The 16,945-nt window shown below is 45.4% G+C and overlaps 1 protein-coding gene across 4 annotated transcripts in view; it reads right to left on the bottom strand.

Moving 5' to 3' along the window:
- Window positions 1-16,945, bottom strand: part of AHI1 (Abelson helper integration site 1) — a 198,859-nt gene that overhangs the window by 24,008 nt on the left and 157,906 nt on the right. For all 4 annotated transcript variants that reach the window (XM_045294511.1, XM_045294513.1, XM_045294514.1 and 1 more), the window contains 2 exons: window positions 14,208-14,308; window positions 1,087-1,145 (listed from right to left, as the gene is read on the bottom strand). In XM_045294511.1, coding sequence (XP_045150446.1) covers window positions 1,087-1,145; window positions 14,208-14,308 — 160 coding nt within the window. The remainder of the gene's footprint in view (window positions 1-1,086; window positions 1,146-14,207; window positions 14,309-16,945) is intronic.

Genomic DNA, 16,945 nt, shown 5'->3' with positions numbered 1-16,945 from the left:
GTCTTGGCAGAGAGACTGTGAGAATCAGACACGAGAACGGGAGAGACCAGGCCCTGCAGCCGTGCAGGGCTCTCTGCAGTCCTGTCGTTTTCACAGCAGCGACTATGGTTAGAGAAATAACTAGCTGTCTGGAAGTCAGGAGACCCTGGTCTCAGTGACGTACAATCCCCACAAGGTCTTTCTCCTCAGTTTTCTCCCAGTTTTCTCCACTGTAAGACACAGAGGGGGATACTTGGAGAACTTCCAGGATCTTTACCTTATGATTCTGTGACTCTTTTAAATTCCGTTTAAAAATCTGTGTACGGCTTTTAGCTGAAGAATGGAATGCTGTCTTGTGAAAGACTGCCTGGTTTACTGGACAACACTAGAAATCAGACTGTCGGCGGAATCAGGATATCTGAGCGCTTGCAACAGCGTTCATGTGAACAAATATTTCCTGAAGGAAACACAATGGGGACTTATGTCTGTGCACACATGGTAATGTATGTGCCTGGGCGTGCACGCAGCGGGACAGGGCAGGAGTGGGAGGCCCAGAAGCGAAGGTGACCAGGCTCGTAGACGCAGGCCTGGCTTAGTGAGTGATGCAAGAAGTCCAAGTAAGAGTTTCTATTTATATACTAAGTGACATAGTAAGTACTAAATAAAAATATTTTTAAAAAGACTCCCCTGAGATTAACAACAAAAACAAAACCATTTGTAAAAAACATTTCATGATGAAGCTCTGGGTATTATGGCTTTTTGTTTAATGTCTCTTTTGAGACATTTCATAATTTCATTTTTTAACACGTTTAATATTTCAAAAAATGTTATTCCAACAAAAATAATTGACAAAATAGGTCCTTTACAGTTCAAGGTGATCTTATTTTTATTTAACGTCATTTCTTATAATTCATAATATGCATTCTCAAAAGTTTAATCACTAAACTATTCTCCTTGTTTGCGGCAGCTGACCTCTCTGGAAAAGCACTTCTCTAAAATGTAATGCACAGTGCGGCATGTCTCTTGACAAACGAGAAGGGAGAAATTGCCTTTAAGGCCTTCTAACTATTTGCCACTGCCCAGTGTTTAGAAGGAGGAGCTGCTTACTGTGTCATGGTCTCCGAGCCCAGTCTGAAGTCCGAGGACTTGCCCCTCAGCAGTGAGTGCTGTGGAAAGAGAAAACAAGCAGTTAGTAACCAGTGGGAGTGACAATGATGGCACAGCCATTACTGAGACGCTGAAACCCTCCCATCTTCCCGATGGAGGAGCGAGTACACCTGTCCTGAACAGGAAGGCCCAGGAACACCATACATTCCCATGTGCTTGAGCCATTTAGACCGAGGGAACAGCTCTGCAACCTCACTGCCAGCTAGTCCATTCCCATTCACAGTGACCCTAGGGGGCAGAGTAGAAGTGTCCCTGAGTGTTCCCAAGACTGTTGACACTTCATGGGAGGAGAAAGTCTCCTCTTTCTCCCAAGGAGTGGCTGGTGGTTTCGAACTAGTTAGCCTCTTGGTTCACAGCCCAATGCAGAACCCACTGTGCCACCAGGGTTCAGTTCTCCAGACAGTCTAAATATTCTTTAACACTAGATACATTTCTTATATACCTATCTCTAAACCACATTTTCTTTAAAAAACTTTTATTAAAAAAAACATAATTATAACTATTAATTTTAAATGAAACCATGTGATACTATGTATTTATACAGAGTTTATAATATGCAACATTACACAGCATCGGAAATATTGGGTTCCAGGTATTGTTAAGGGTCGGTAAGGACTCCTGTACAAACACTATAGAAATACTGCTATTCCTGAAGCTCTACGTTTATTTTTCCTGCATTATCTTTTCAGTTCACTCTATATTTTTATGGATGTCTGCTTTATCTATGGCAACTTTGTGAGAAAAAGAAAATAGTAAGCAATTCTAGTTTTAAGTGCTTCCTCCAAACTTTGAAACGATAACTCTGATTACATCAACAGATAATGAAGAAAGCGGCATTGGACGTGAGACACAGTATTTCATACATCAACCCAATGCTGCCGTAAAACAGAGTGCAAATAACTGTCAGAGACAATTCATTTGAGATTCATATGAAATACAGAAACTGGTAAGGTTTTGAATTATATACTAATGAAAAATACGTGCCGCATTGGCCTACTTCTTTAAACGCGTCTAAACAAAAACAGAAGAGAAAAGGAGTCCAATCCCCGTGTTAGCCCTAGAGTGGCTGAGTACTACCTTCTGGTGTTGCTGCTACTTGGGCTAGTTTCGCTTCTCAGATTTCCTCCTGCACACTGAGATTCCTGCAGGAACATTGTCACCCTTCAGCAAGATCTGGCCCTCAGTAATCTTTAAGCAAGCACTATGTTATTTATCATAAAAATTTCAGGTGGCTATTGTGCTTTTTCTAGATCCGAATTATGTGTTATTATAGCTCATTATACGGCTTTGGATGGAACATATCAATCTTTACAAACACGACTTATGGTGCGGGCAAGAGCTGTAGTACGAGACCCAATTTCATCCAACAATGAAAGAACCAGGGATGCCTCGCTTTTCGTCCGCCAGGGAAGTTAATCTAAGGTGAGATGTGTTTGGGGGGAAAAAGTACCTAACACGGGAAATTCCAACTTCAAGGATTAACTCAGATTGTACAACCGTTTACCTGCCCTTGTCCAAGAGAGCAACAAGCGAGAGCAACAGGAAACCATCAACCCTAAACTCAAAAAGCATCAGCATCGATCAGAACAGAATTTCTTCTGTTTCTTCTTAGCGTAAGGAACCGCTTCCAAACACAGCAACAACATAAATTAAAGAGTGGAAGCTTTCTTCCTTACACAGTAAGTCTTAGGGTTCCAATCTCTATGCCTACGGCAAGACTAGAATCTTATCCCATATTTAATTTTGTAAAGCTACTCAATTTTTAAAAACCTCAATATAATTGCTCTACCACCCCCACCCCCCTAAAATCCCATCAATCTGAACCTTTCCTAAGGGTTGAGTGGAGAGAAGCCAGACGGAATTAATGCACAAACAGCTGTTTGTGTGAAATGACTGTGATGTCCTGGGACAGTTTATCAGTACGTGGGTTTAGTGCCCTGCTATCTCTCCTGTTTTTGATCTTACTTATGCCCCTTAGAACACACTGTCACAAACCTTGAGGGCACACACTGTTCCAGCAGCAAGGCACCGTGCTAGATGCTGTGGGGACACAAAGCTGCCCTCTGGGGGTTTCTTATCTAACTAGGAAGGGCACGTGTATAACCAGCGATGAGACACATGTCATGACCAGGGGGAATCGAGGCAAAGGCTCGATTGGGAACTGAAGGCTGGCGAGAAAGACTGAGAGAGAGGAAGGAGCATTCGGCTGAACCTGACCTCCAGATTAGGGGAGAAGCAGGAAACCATCCAGTATCGGGACAACATAAGTAAAGGTTGCGGCACCACTCTTCAAGTTGGTGTTCTAGAAGATGGGGAACAACGGGGGAGATACGGAAGCTTAGAAGGGTGGGAGTTTGATAAAAACAAACGTGTGAGATTCAGAGTTGACAAACTGGGAGTCAGATAAGATTTCAGGGCCTGTATGCCACATGACTTCATTTCTCTTTAGCTAGGAATCTCCAACAGGCAGGTAAAAGGTGTGTAAGTGACGCGTGGTGGGAAGGAGGGACAGTGCTACAGGGAAGAGACCAGGCGGCTGGGGCTACTCCACAGCAGAACCCGTCCCCGTCTCCTTCCCTGTTAACAAGCCTGGTGCTCTTTGCACTCCTCCAGTCCATGGATCCAATCAGACCTTTAAGCTACCTCACCTGAGTGGATTGTGACTCACAGGGATCCGAGAAGGCATAGGTGCACTGCCCCACAGGGTCTTCAAGGCGGGAATCTTTCCGGAAGCAGACTGTCACATCTTGCTCCAAGACAGCAGAGCTTTGGGTCAGCAGAAAGATGCTTGTCTTAACCACTGTGCCACCTCTGTGCTTACACTAATGGCTCTTAAACTAACACCTTGAACTCAGATCCTGAGTTTACACTGAGATGCCTTGGCTATCATCAGTTCTCAGTAAAGGCAGTTTTACAAACACACTGGGAACCATGAATTGTCATCCAAACTGCCTTGCAGATCGGAGTTTTCAGTAAATCTTTCCTAAACGCACAGAGGTGTGTGACTGGCCCCTGCACTGGTACAAGCTTCCCACGCTGCAAACAGAAGTTCAGACCATATTCTCATGCGTTCAGATGTTCACGTCAGGGTGCCACATCTCCCTTCTTCCTTCCCAGGAATTTAGTCATTTAATCTTTGCTCAATTTCTGCCTTGGGTTACCTGTACAAGCCCCTGCTGGTTTTAGTTCTGGCAGTACTGCGTTCCCCGCAGTCTTCTCTCTGGAGCTTTTCAAAGAAGCAGCTTGGTGATTTGAAGAGCTCATGGTGTGCGTACTTTTACTGTTTCTTCAGCATAGCTTCTGTGTATCAGTCAAATCACTTTTCCCCGTTCTTTGTTACTATCTTCTTCAATCTTATCCCTGACACATGATTATCAAGTATTTGGAAACTGTCTCAATTCAAATAATAATCATCGATTGAGAATATGGCTATGCAAAGTCCCCAGCAGGAGCACTGGAGGTGGAATGGTGACTCCGCTGGTTTTCTGTGGCTATTTCCAGTGGTCTGGGCACCGCTCTAGAATCGGTCGACTGGAACTTTATATCCAGAGGTCAAGAGGGTTGAAGTAGATGTACCGCTAGTGGGGCGGGAAGACTATTTCTTCGCAGGATTCCCTAACTCCTGGATGCACAAAGGAAGCTTTCTGAACTAGACAGGAACTGGCAGCACCTCAACATCAGCAATTCTGGTGGAGGACAAGGGCCTTGGGATTGTTACCCACACCAATGGTTCTGAGGCCTCCTAGCATTTCAGAGCTATTCATCTGGCTGGAATCAAACTGCCAATTTATGGGGCTAGGCCAGATCAGGACTGATTCTTGAGTGTCTGATGCTGACCTAGTGAGTACAGCTTATAAGGAATCAGCACATGGTACTGTCATCTCTCCCATCTCCAACTCTTCTCGCACTGGCAACAGGAGGCAGGGCACCATCTAGCCTTCGTGATGCTGCCCTGGGCCTGCTTTTCTAGACGGATCCTGGGAATGTCAGTGCTGTCTAGACCATGACTCCGGAAGCTGGCATAAGGCGGGCAAAGAGCATCTTCCTTAGGAAAGCGATACTATTCTTCAGAAGCCCGATCCACACTCTCTTCTAGGTTTAGTACAGGAGAATTTAAGAAGCTTCTGGTACACATGGTTGCGAAAACACATCTACTGGAGAGCTCTGTAACGTGTGTAGATAAACAGCTATCCTGAGCACTTCTCACCGGCAATTCAACCTGTTAACTTCCTTAGTAAGTCCTCTAATCAGGAATATTGTTTGGGAGCTCTCTGTAGCTATTACAATGGATATTAGAACCCAGAGGGGTAAAATGGAAACCACTAGTTAAGATCACAGAGGTATTATGATTATATTATGGTGGCTACTAAGTAATAGCAACAAGAATAGCAAGACTAGTCCTGCCACGGTTATCAGCTAGTTAACTGCTCACGTGAAGGAAAGGAGCAGCAGTCGACAGGCATCTAAATTGACTGATGATGAACTTTATATAGACACATTGCCTTGAGCTTCACACAGATGGATACGTGTTTACATGGTTCTTCTTAAGAAATCACGAATTCCAACATTACTTACTAAGTCAAACACTTACAGGGAGTGAACTAATGAAAGCAAAATTTCACTGAGAGGATTTTAAAATATAATAAATTGCAATTTTAAGAAAAGATATGCTCCTATCCATTAAAATAGGGCAGTGGTCCTCAGGGGTCGTTTTGACTCCCAAGAGAGATTGGCAATGTCTGGGACATGTTTTGATGATCACAAGTGGGGACAGTGGCTACTGGTGGTTGGCAGCCAGCAGCAGGATGCTACGCATTCTATAATGCACAGCACACACCCTATAACGAAGATTTATCCATTCCAAAATGCCGATAGGTGCTAATGGTGAGAACTCTGAAGCAGAGTCCTTGGCAAAACAAGGGGGGTGCAGAGTTTGGGTGTTAGAACTTCTAAAGAGAGTCATGCTGACTGTGAAGTCACAGGCCAGGGTGACTGATGATACCCGGTTCTTCCCGTTTCTGATAAGCAATGCAAGCTTAGAATGGCTGGTGAGAGTTCTTCCAAGAACACCCTTCACATTTTAGATATGAAACAGATTTCTAGAGGAAGGCAACCGGCTGACCTTTGACAATAGGTCCCCGAAGAGCAAACACTGTCATCTCCATGGTGAGAAGTCCCCGTGAGCCAGCAGGGGCCATGGAACAGCGGTTGTACCCATCACAACATCCACCATTCCATGCTCCGTGCACACTACTCATAATTCAAGGATTCCTGTCAATCCTTGCCTCAGGCATGTCTATTATAGCTTTTTCTAAAAGTTCAAAATGTTCACTTCACATGATACTCCCTCAGAAGAGTCAGTAAGAAATGTGTTGTAAAAACTTATGAATAACTTATTAAAACAATTGAGAATTTATACTCTTTTCTAAACAGAAATTTTAATAGAAGATCTGCCTAAGACAGTGTAATGTGGTAGAGGTTGACCTCAGAGGTACAACTCAGCTGACTGAGTAGTGCGTTGGTCCCAGGAAAGCGAGTTTACCCTTTCTCATTCTGTGTACATTTTTGGGGTGATGGGACTTAGGAAGACATCAAAGGCATGGCGCATTGGTCAATCCTAGTTTTTGGGGAGAGACTACTGGAAATTCTCTCACAGCCACTTAATTCCAGACCCCCTGAGAGTTGTTTCAGGAACCTGGGTGGTGCCCTGAGCTAGCATGGGTTTGCCCAACAGCTGACTGCAAGGTCAGTGGCTCAAACACACCAGTTGCTCTGCAGAAGCAAACGGAGGCTGTCTGCTCCCATTAACATTCACATTCTTGGAAACGCTACCCAGGGATGCTACTGAAGGGGAGATGAGGTACGTGGGTGAGATGAAAGGCTGCGGCCACGGTGACAGGGTAGACAAGCGGCTGTGGGGAGAGTGTAACCATGAGATCTCTATGCTCATGTTGAAGGAGCCTGGGAGGCATTTCTGGTGGAGGGTGGCCTTCTCCCTCGTGAGTGGAGATGCATCCCAGTCACATTCTCCTAAGTAAAGGTTGTTCCCCACAGTGTCCTCCCCATCATAATGCCATTTTTAAGGTGCCGCTTGCGAGCACAAGGTTGCTAGGATACAAGCTTGAAGGTTAACTCTGCCTGCTGCCAAGCTGCCTGCCATTGAGAGCAATCAGACCCTATTGTCTATCCCACCCTAAGGAAAGCCCACTCCCTTCTGATAAGGATCACCGATTTTTCAAAGTTAGGACACCATCTTCACTCCAGAACCTGCCCATCTTGTTACATGTGTACCTTCCTGTCACATGTATGCCTCATGTATACCCCTAGCTCGTCCCCATCTTGTTATATGTAAGCCTCCGGTACAGCCCCTTCCCGTCACGTGTATGTGTGATGTGGCCTGCATGCCCGAGATGACATAAGCTCGAGAGATTACATCCCCCTCACTCTGGTCACCATGGCAGAGGTGAACACTTGCGTGTCTTGTTTGTAATTTCTTTAATTTACTCCTGATTTACACAATCACCCCCTAGGACCCATTCGGTTGTGGAGGCTGGTCCCCAAGCAGCCAAAATGACCACCAGATGTTTACCAGAGTCAAGATCTTATGGGCTCCGTCTGGGTGGGGGGAGGTTTCCTGTTACTCTCCGGAGGCGTTTGGAGTTCCTCGATCAAGAACATTTAGGGGCTTTCTTGTGGGGAGTAAACTCTGGAGGTGTGAGGTGACTCACACTGGCTTTGCCGCCACGACTGGGGTTCCAGCCCATGTTCGGTGGGGTATGTGATCTCTCTAGACTCGAGACTGGTGCGCACTTACCGGAGGTACAAGACGAATGCAGCATCAACAGAAAACCAATCATTTGTTCCCCTAAAATACTTGTTATTGAAACAAGTTAGGAGGAAAGAAGAAATGTATATAGGGGCTGTCTTCCCTTTTAGTCAGGTCTTTGCTAAGATACAAATAGGCATTTTAATCTTATTTATCAGGTAAGGTTTCAGATCAGTTTCATAACTACCGCTGATATGGTTAAAGTCAGTTTTCATTTCAGAAAGTTTTCTCTTTAGAAAAGAAAGCAAATTTCAAATAGATGAAATTTTAAGGTGAAGTCTAGCTCAATCATTCATTTATTTATTTTATATGAGCTATTTGGGATAAGCCGACTAGATTTTCTTGGATAAACACGGCGACTAAGGCATGAGTTGATGTTTCATAGTAATAGGAAGAGAGCTCTAATAATTGTGACTGGCTGCAACGGTCTAGTGTACAGTAACAACCTTTAGATTTTTAAAACGTCTGCTTTGCTATGCTGCAAATGACCGCCAGGCTGTTATAAATCTGCTGCTGGCTGGAACGCATCCTAATGAAGCCACATTATGATTCTAGTTGAGAGTACTGGAGATGCAATCCTGGCAAAAGCTCCTAAATGGAACAACTCCTGTTTTCTGAAGTGATTTGTGAAAACAGTGATCAGAACACGATTACCCAGGCCGTTAGAGTTCTAGATGGTCTACTTTGGAGGGGGGGGGGGGCAAATGAGTAAGAGGTACTCAGCAAACTGAGACACACGCGGGCACTGTGAAGGCAGCGCGCTGACTTCCTGAGGAGCGGGCAGAACCACCAGGGCAACGCGTCTGTGTGTTCGCCTGGAAGAGGAACCCTCTGCTGGTCTGGGTTCTGGTTTTGTTTTGGACGTGAGAAAACAGCTGTTCCTGACTACAAAGCTTGCACCCTCTGGTTTAAACAGCAGCCCTGGTACTTCACCCAGTCTCCTCTAACTCTGCAGGCTCAGGAAGACACTGAAAATAAGTGAACAACGTTTCTCACACAGAGAGACGCTGCTGTTTGTACAATGACATTGAACAAGAACACCAGTACTCCTAGTCATCTGTTCATGTCGTGAGTTCTTAAGAGAAGGGCCAATGCAAGCAACAACAACAACAACAACCAGGGGAGCCGATGAGTCATTTGCTCCTCTTCCAGAAATAACCCAGCACCCTTGTCTATAGTCACCACTATACTTCTGCCATCTGTTCAGTAACGCACTGTGTGCTGTGTCACTCCTGAAACACTTACAGATGGTACTTCTCTATATTGTGTTCCAATGTGCAGAAAAGAAAATAGCATTCTCAAAAAAACAACACAAAAACAAACCAGGCCTAATTTAAAATTTTACCTAATTTAAAATTAAGTAAGTCTGCTGTACAAGACTTCATTAGGCACTGAAGAGCAAGGAGGTTATTCTGAGGACCAAGGTGCACCTGACCTCAGCCATGGCATTCTCTATTGCCACAGATGCACATGAAAGTTGGGCACTGAATGAGGAGGACGGAAGAAGAATGGATGCATCTGGACTGTGGCGCTGGAGAAGCACATTGAATGTCCCATGGACCGCTAAGAGGACAAACCCATCTCTCTTGGAAGAAGTAAGGCCAGAGTGCTCCTTAGCGGCAAGGATGGCAAGACTTAGTCAGACACACTTTGGACACACTGTCAGGAAAGACCAGTCCCTGGAGAAATATAACTTGCTTGGTAAAGTAGAGGGTCGTTGACAAAGAGGAAGGTCCTCAGGGAGAGAGACAGATTGACACGGAGGCTGTATCAATGGGCTCCAGCATGAACAACAATGAGGGGGTGCAGGCCCATCCAGCGTTTCCTTCTGCTGCGCATAGCACCCCTACAGGTCGGATCTGACTTGATGGCACCCAAGAACAACACCAACAGTCTTAATTTTAAGAATTAGGAAACAAAACAAAAAAATTTTAATACCACACAACTGCTACAAAATAAAACTGTCTGTCTGAATAAAATATGTCCAGTATGTATTATGAAAGCTGAAAGAAGAAAAAGGAGAGTATGAAGTATGATTGTAGGTTCATAAAAACAAAGACTAGGTGAGACATGAGCACAGGCATGTATGAAGTGGAATCCGCTTGAGGATGAATGGCATCACCCCCCTCTAAGCCCCCCCCCCACGCTTCTCTCTGTGGAGAATGTTCTTAGTGGGATATGCAAGACATGGTTAGAGTGAATATGAACATTAGGACAGCGGGTCCTTATTTTTCACTTTATTCTTCACTGGCTAAACTATTTTAAACAATAGAATATATCACTTTTATCCAGCCCCCACCTAACCAAGAAACAAAAACCAAACCCCAAACTCATTATCATCGAGTTGATTCTGACTCATAGTGTATACGACATGGTAGAACTACCCCTATGGGTTCCTTAGACTTAACTCTTTAAGGGAGTAAAAAGCCTCCTTCCCTCAGAATAGTTGGTGGTTTTGAACTTCTAGCCCAACATATAACCACTGCGTCATCAAACATAAAACAAAAGGGATTTTAACAATAGTTTCCTTCAAATGAATGATGTAGGTTAATGCTTAGGTTAGCAAAAACAAAAGAAAAAAATAAAACAACCCCCCTCCCCCCTGAATAAAATACAAAATCCAAACAAAATATAAGCCAAGTTTATCAGCATTACTGCTTTCAACACTTCTGAATTTCTTTCCTTGCTGATAGTACCAACGTTCTCTTTTTTGCTAGATGCGAATTTACAGCATACTTGGAAAAATGTTCTGGAATGGCTGAGGAGGAAAACATTCTCCTACTCACCCCGCCTCCCCCAGGGCATTTGATTTCTTTGGGGTCTCTCTGGTCTCCTGTGGGAAATAGCTAACTCAAGCCTCACCTCGTCCCTGTGCACTGGGAGAGCCAGCAACAAATGCTGCTCTCTCACCCTCTGACCCCGTGCCGAGGAGACGACACTAGAAGGGACCTGGCACACACAGCCACAGAGCAGGTGTGTTCCACTTGGAGGAACTTACATGATGCAGCAGCTGCCAAGCTGAGATGAGGTATAATTTTACATCTTATTCTATCACATGAATAGAAATAATTAGGAAAAGAATGAAAACTACTGATGTTTCTTTCCTTATTAAAAAAGAAAGGAATGTAGAGAATACAATTCTAAACACTTCCACAGACAGCATACAATGAAACCAACATAAAACCAGGATATAAGAAACCTGTGTGACACAAAATGTAGGGGGCTACCTACCTAGTAGCTGTGTGTTTTCACTCGGGAGTGGGAAGGCGGGGGGTGGGTCGGGTCGCAGTTAGGGAAGATGGAGGCCTGAACCCCATTCAGGCCATTCTCCTAATTAGCAGTGCCATCTGAGTGTGCCTCTGTGGATCTTGGTTTCCTCATCTGTAAAACGAAGGATGACTAGAATCTCCAGGGATGATCCCTAAGGGACCTGTTACCTAAGCTATGATCCTTGAACTCAGATCTCCCCCAAGTCCAGCCCTAGACCAGAAACGACTTCTCGTTGTTTTGTTTTTTAAAAACACATCTTAAATATTATGGCAAGAAATAAGACTACCTCTGAAATTAAGCATCTGCTAGAATTGGTGGTATTTTTATAAGGCGGGATCTTGATACACATCATACCATATATATTTTGATAAGGGAACTAAGTAAGCAATGCAACTATGCCAGGTGCTACGGAAGCTCAGTTACGTGGCTCTGAAGGCGCTGGCTGTCAGCCTCATGACTCGGTGTGTACTGAAGGCACTGTGACGGCCTGGGCCGGTGCTCACACCGCTCATGGACATCTTTTTTCTTCTGTGTACAGCTTTCTGTTTCCTCTCCTCTCTCCACAGGAAAGTAAAACACAGTCTAACTCATCCCTAAGAGGAAAAAAGGTAAGTGCATAGGATTCTATTCTAACCCCTGGATTCACAGAAAGCAGACCACTCCATAATCTTCCACGCAAGAACCCAGCCATTACACTTGAGAGTGGATCCAGGTCCAGTCTCCGCCATGAGAACTTTATCCACTCCTACCTCCAAGGATTTGTTCCCTCTGCGACGCCACTGGCTTTACCTACTTTATTTACAGAAATGGGTTGCTTTACATGGCTCTAAGTTCCGAGATCACTCAGAACGAGGGCCTGGGCAGCAGTGGGATTGACCCGTGGCAGATTTCAAGGGCCAAGCTGGTGATCTGAAGAACTAGTCTGTTGGCATATAAACCTATGTTTGGAGCAAGGAGAACAGTCCAGGGGGTGGGGGCAGTCATATGAGTTTGAAAACAAGAAGGGGAAAAAGCCAACTTATAGTTCATAGCAGGCGCCAGCAAACTGCAACTCTCAAGCCATGTGCGGCTCTGTCAGTACACGTGTGGTTCTGAAGTGAAACCGACAAAAGTGACAGGGTGTTTACTCAGATAATGGTGAAGATATTCAGATAATGCAGATGGCATCGGTTTGTAAAATATCTTTATGGCTCTCGAATAATTTTAAAATTGTCATGAGGGTCAGAATTGGCTCTTCGGTCTCAAAAGTTTGCCATTCCTGGTCTCTACTAAGATGATATTGTGGTGACTAAGTTCCACTCAAGTGGAGGAGTCACATGGCCCAAAATGGGGAGGCTTGGAAGCAGGCAGAGATCCAGGTCCCCATTCACAGGCCCACAAATGGATCCGGTGGAGGACAGACAAGGCCGACCTCACAGGGAGTCAGTAAGGTGCTGACACGGCTGTTTCCATCACCTGCCAAAGGAGCTGAGCGGTTTTGGACAGAAGCACACTCTGAGTTGTGTGTTCACTCCAAACCCAACCAAACCCACGGCCTTGGAGTTACTTGCAACTGCTAGTGATCTTATAGGACCGACGAGAACCGCCTCTTGAGGGTTCCAAGATGGGAATCTCCAGACTGCCATGTCTGAGCTGTGGAGCAGCTGGTGAGTTTGAAGTTAAATGCTTTGAGGCAGGAGTTAAACCCCAAACTCTAAACTCACTGCCAGTGAGTCCCTTCTGGTTCACAGCCACCCTGTAGTACAGAGTAGAAGCACCCCTGTGCGTTCCCAAGACTGTAGCTCTTCACAGGAGTTCAGTCACAGCTTTCTCCAGAAGAGGCTGGTGTGTTTGAACTACTGACCTTGTGGTTAGTAGCCCAACTCACAATGCACTTGTGGTGTTGCTTGGTGCTGCCGAGTCAGTTGTGACTCAGTGACCCACAGACTTAAACACTGTCAGGTCCCGGACCATCTTCACTGTAGGTCTTACGTTTGAGCCCACGGTTGCAGCTACGGTGTTAATCCATCTCGTCCGGGCCGCTTCTTTTTGGCTGTCCCTTGAGGCTTCAGCTCAGGCATGATGTGGTAACAGTTCTCACCATGTTCTTCTGCCTACGTGCCCACGTGCAGACGGGGCACTCACTGGTAGGGCAGGTGCCTCGCCTACTCATGCTGTTTCTACGGGCAGCAGGGTGCTTGGCCTAGAAGTAAGCTCAGTAAGCACATGCCGGATAGCTGCGTGCTGTGTGACAGGTTCTGCTCTCAAGACTTTACCAAAATACAGCATTTGTAAAAAAAAAAAAGCTATCAATGTCAGTCTGTAGAGTAACGAGGAAGCTAGGTTAGTCAAGCTAAAAGCTAATGTCACAGTAAAAAAAAGTTTAAAAAGCAATAGATATGATGGCACAGTGCTTATTACATGCTCTACCAGCACACCGAGAGCACTGTTAATGTCAGAAGATGGACTGATGTCCTCAAAGGACCTGATGGCATGGGCTGAAAACCACATCCTTCTTTGGTTGATAATTCACTCATATTTAATGTAAAAGCCCCTGATATCACCAGCAGGCGAGAGAAATGGTCCAGGAAGACGGAACACTTTACTCTGTGGGATCTGGTGACTTTAGGCAGAAATTGACCCACCTGCTGCCCCACTGCAGGTTCTTCAGTATCAGTGTCACAGCTAAATTAACAAGACCAGGGGCGAGGGTATTATGCAATACACTTTGGGTCTTTCGACCATCGCTTAGGTGTGTCTGGGGGCCGGGGGAGGGTCGGGGAGGGGGTGGTGCACCTTCACCTCTCTCAGCCCCTTCTTTCCTCAGCTGCAACCCAGCTCCCACCGCAGTTGCCTTATGTGCTTCCTTAGGCGGGGGTCAGGATCAAATGAAAAAGTAATAATATGAAGACGGAGGACTGCAAGCCCGGACCAGAGAGAGCCGCATCCAAGCACACATGCACCTGAGACCCTCCAGAACGTTTACCTTTTGAGAAGCTGAAGACGGTTTTTCTGTTTTGGTTTTCTCCTTGGGGCTCAAAGGAGGGGATCGCTCCTTTATTTCTGGAGGCAGTTCTTGATAAAGTGCTGGAATTAAAAAGCAAATTCACGTCATCCAGTGGATGTGCACTGTTCCGTACAGAAAAGAAACCAACACGTGGGGGAGAGTGATGAAACTGGCATTCGATTCCTCAGCATAACAATAATTTACTTAGAACTTATTGGTAAGCAATCTGTAGTCTCGAACACTAGTTATCAACAGAATCTAAATTAAGATGGAAAAGTTTTGTCCAGTGAACTAGCCCGCTCTGCAGACGGCATCGTTTTTCATTGCTCTGGTGATGTAGCGGTTACATGGTGGGATGCCAACCGTAACGTCTGAAGTTTGAAATCACCAGCTGTCGCCAGGGACAACGATGGGCCCTTTCACTCTCATGAAGAATCGATCTCAGAACCTCACAGGGGCAGCTCTACCCTGTCCTATAAGGTCACGGAGTCAGCAGGGAGGACCCAGGCAGATGCTAATGTCGCTCCATTTCAATACACATTTACCAAGTGGCTGGCCTGGCTCTGTGCAAAGTATCTGCCAGTTGCTGCTGGGGGAGATATGAAGATGATCTGAAGATCATTAAGAGAGAGTTTTTGTTCTCAAGGAGCTTACAATCTTCTCTAAGACTCACAAGTTCACAAACACTGTAACGCACAATAGAATGTGCTATCTATCGCCTGAAAGAGCGAGCATAACGGAGACTCTGATACAAGGATGACAGTGAAGGGGCATATGTGCCGGGCCTGTGCCAGGTGGAGGTGGAGAAAGGCGCTATGCAATGAGTACATGTGGGAGCGAGGGTTGAATAGGCTCTTTTCCTCAGGTGCTGAGAAATTCAGTGTTGACCCCACAGCGGCATGCTGGGGATTTTAAAGGGCTAAAATAAATTAAATAAATAAATAAATCTATTATGACTAAATGACCAAATTGAGAGACATTACTAGCACATATGCGATAAAAATTCTAAAACTAAGATTTTGAAACATATTAATTAGCTTTATGGTATGGGTTGATTTTTAATTAGGCTAGCTTCTCTCTTATTGACAAGCGTGCCCAAAGTGACTAAAGGAAACTGATGGTGTTTTCCTTTCCAGAAGCTGAAGCAATCAAGGGATAAGGCCTCTATAGTAAGGAGGCACCAGCCCTTTCTATTGTCGCTCTGCGAGAGGCCCTGGCTCTCAGCAGAACAGCGGGTAGAAATCCTGCCTGCATGTACGGACACCCTTGGATCTTTTGCTTTGCATATTTGACTTCACATGGAGACAAGGGATGGCGACTCCTCCTATTTTCAGAACAGAATACGCTGCTGAGAGCTGTTTTTTTCCCCTCTAATGTTAAAACTGGGCAGGCGAGGTTTTGTTAACTGCAGGTTTAGTAAAGTAAAAGGAACAGGTAAATAGCCCTCTATGAAGTGTGAAATTCGTATTATATTCTTGGGTTTTCAATTTGTCTGCCACCCATCTTAAAGGCTTTTGGCAAGCACTGGCAGACACCAAGAGAAGACATCAATGATTCTGGGACACAATGAAGGCTGTGGAAGTCCAAGTAAGGATGTTTTTTGAGACTGGGGCTAAATTCGGCAGGCAGCCACCAAGTATTATTGTAGTGTGTTTCTGAAGTGTGTCGTCTGTTCTGATGGAGAAAGGACACATTTATTGGGTTGGAACCTTCTGTGGATCAACTTTCTAGAGCCTCTCAAGGCCTTAGTTCTGAAAACCAACAAGGCTCGGATGTCAAAGCTCTTAACACCACCCTTCCGGGGAATACGGTCTCTGTACACCGTTCAGTGGAGCACACTTGGTTTTCACTTGTATCTGGGAGGGACAGTGGATTGCCATGCCAGTGCACGGGACAGATACCCTCTGAGTGGTCATGGTTGCACAGGCAGTCAGAAGCAGCCCTGCTGCACCCCAGCTCTTGATCCCATGGAAGAGCCATCGTGAGAGGGGAGAAGGGGCTTGGATAGGAGTTAGGACCATCTGGGGATGCAGACGTTGTAGGTCACGGGAGAAAAACACATGGTCTTTGTTTCCTCCATTACACATCCTCTTAACCTAAAAATAAAAACCTTGATAAGAGTTCAAGAATGAAAACATTGGCACAGAGGAAATGAAGAACTGTGTGATGGGAGAGAAGTTGTAGACACTTACCACCTTTGAGGGGAGGAGTTTGCTGGAAGAGGTGGAGGTGAGCTCAGGAAGGCGCTGCCACGGGGCTACAGGTCCCCAGGGAACCGTGGGGAGGGAGGCTCAGGTAGTACAGGATGCAGAAGGGGAAGTGGGTGGTTGCCAAGAGCACACCATGTGTTGAGGCCTAGCCTGGCACCCCGTGTTTCTGGAAGACACGCTTTCCCCTTCCCTTCATCCCCTTTGTCCTCAAATTCGGGACTTAGGTTAGGAACCAGTAGAACTTGTGTTCAGCCATATTTCGGATAAACGGGGTTTCACAGCCTCCCCTAAAAACCTACTTTACTTTGCTGATAAGAAGGCCTTCTTTGTGGAAAACAAAAGCCTTAACAATGCATATTCTAAACGTGGTGTTCCCAATATCAAGGCTGCCTATAACACATTTTAACTCAGAGCCATCATTTGCTAGAATGATGTTTTCGGGAAGAAAACTTAAGAGACTGACATCGCTGAAGCTCCCCGTGTCTAGGAGGAAAGTGGGGCCCGGCG

The sequence above is a fragment of the Echinops telfairi genome, unplaced genomic scaffold (assembly GCF_000313985.2).
Source record: "Echinops telfairi isolate 266 unplaced genomic scaffold, ASM31398v2 ScPeMD7_3533;HRSCAF=4204_0, whole genome shotgun sequence".
Classification (NCBI taxonomy): domain Eukaryota; kingdom Metazoa; phylum Chordata; class Mammalia; order Afrosoricida; family Tenrecidae; genus Echinops; species Echinops telfairi.
This window is presented reverse-complemented; position numbering and strand designations above follow the sequence as displayed.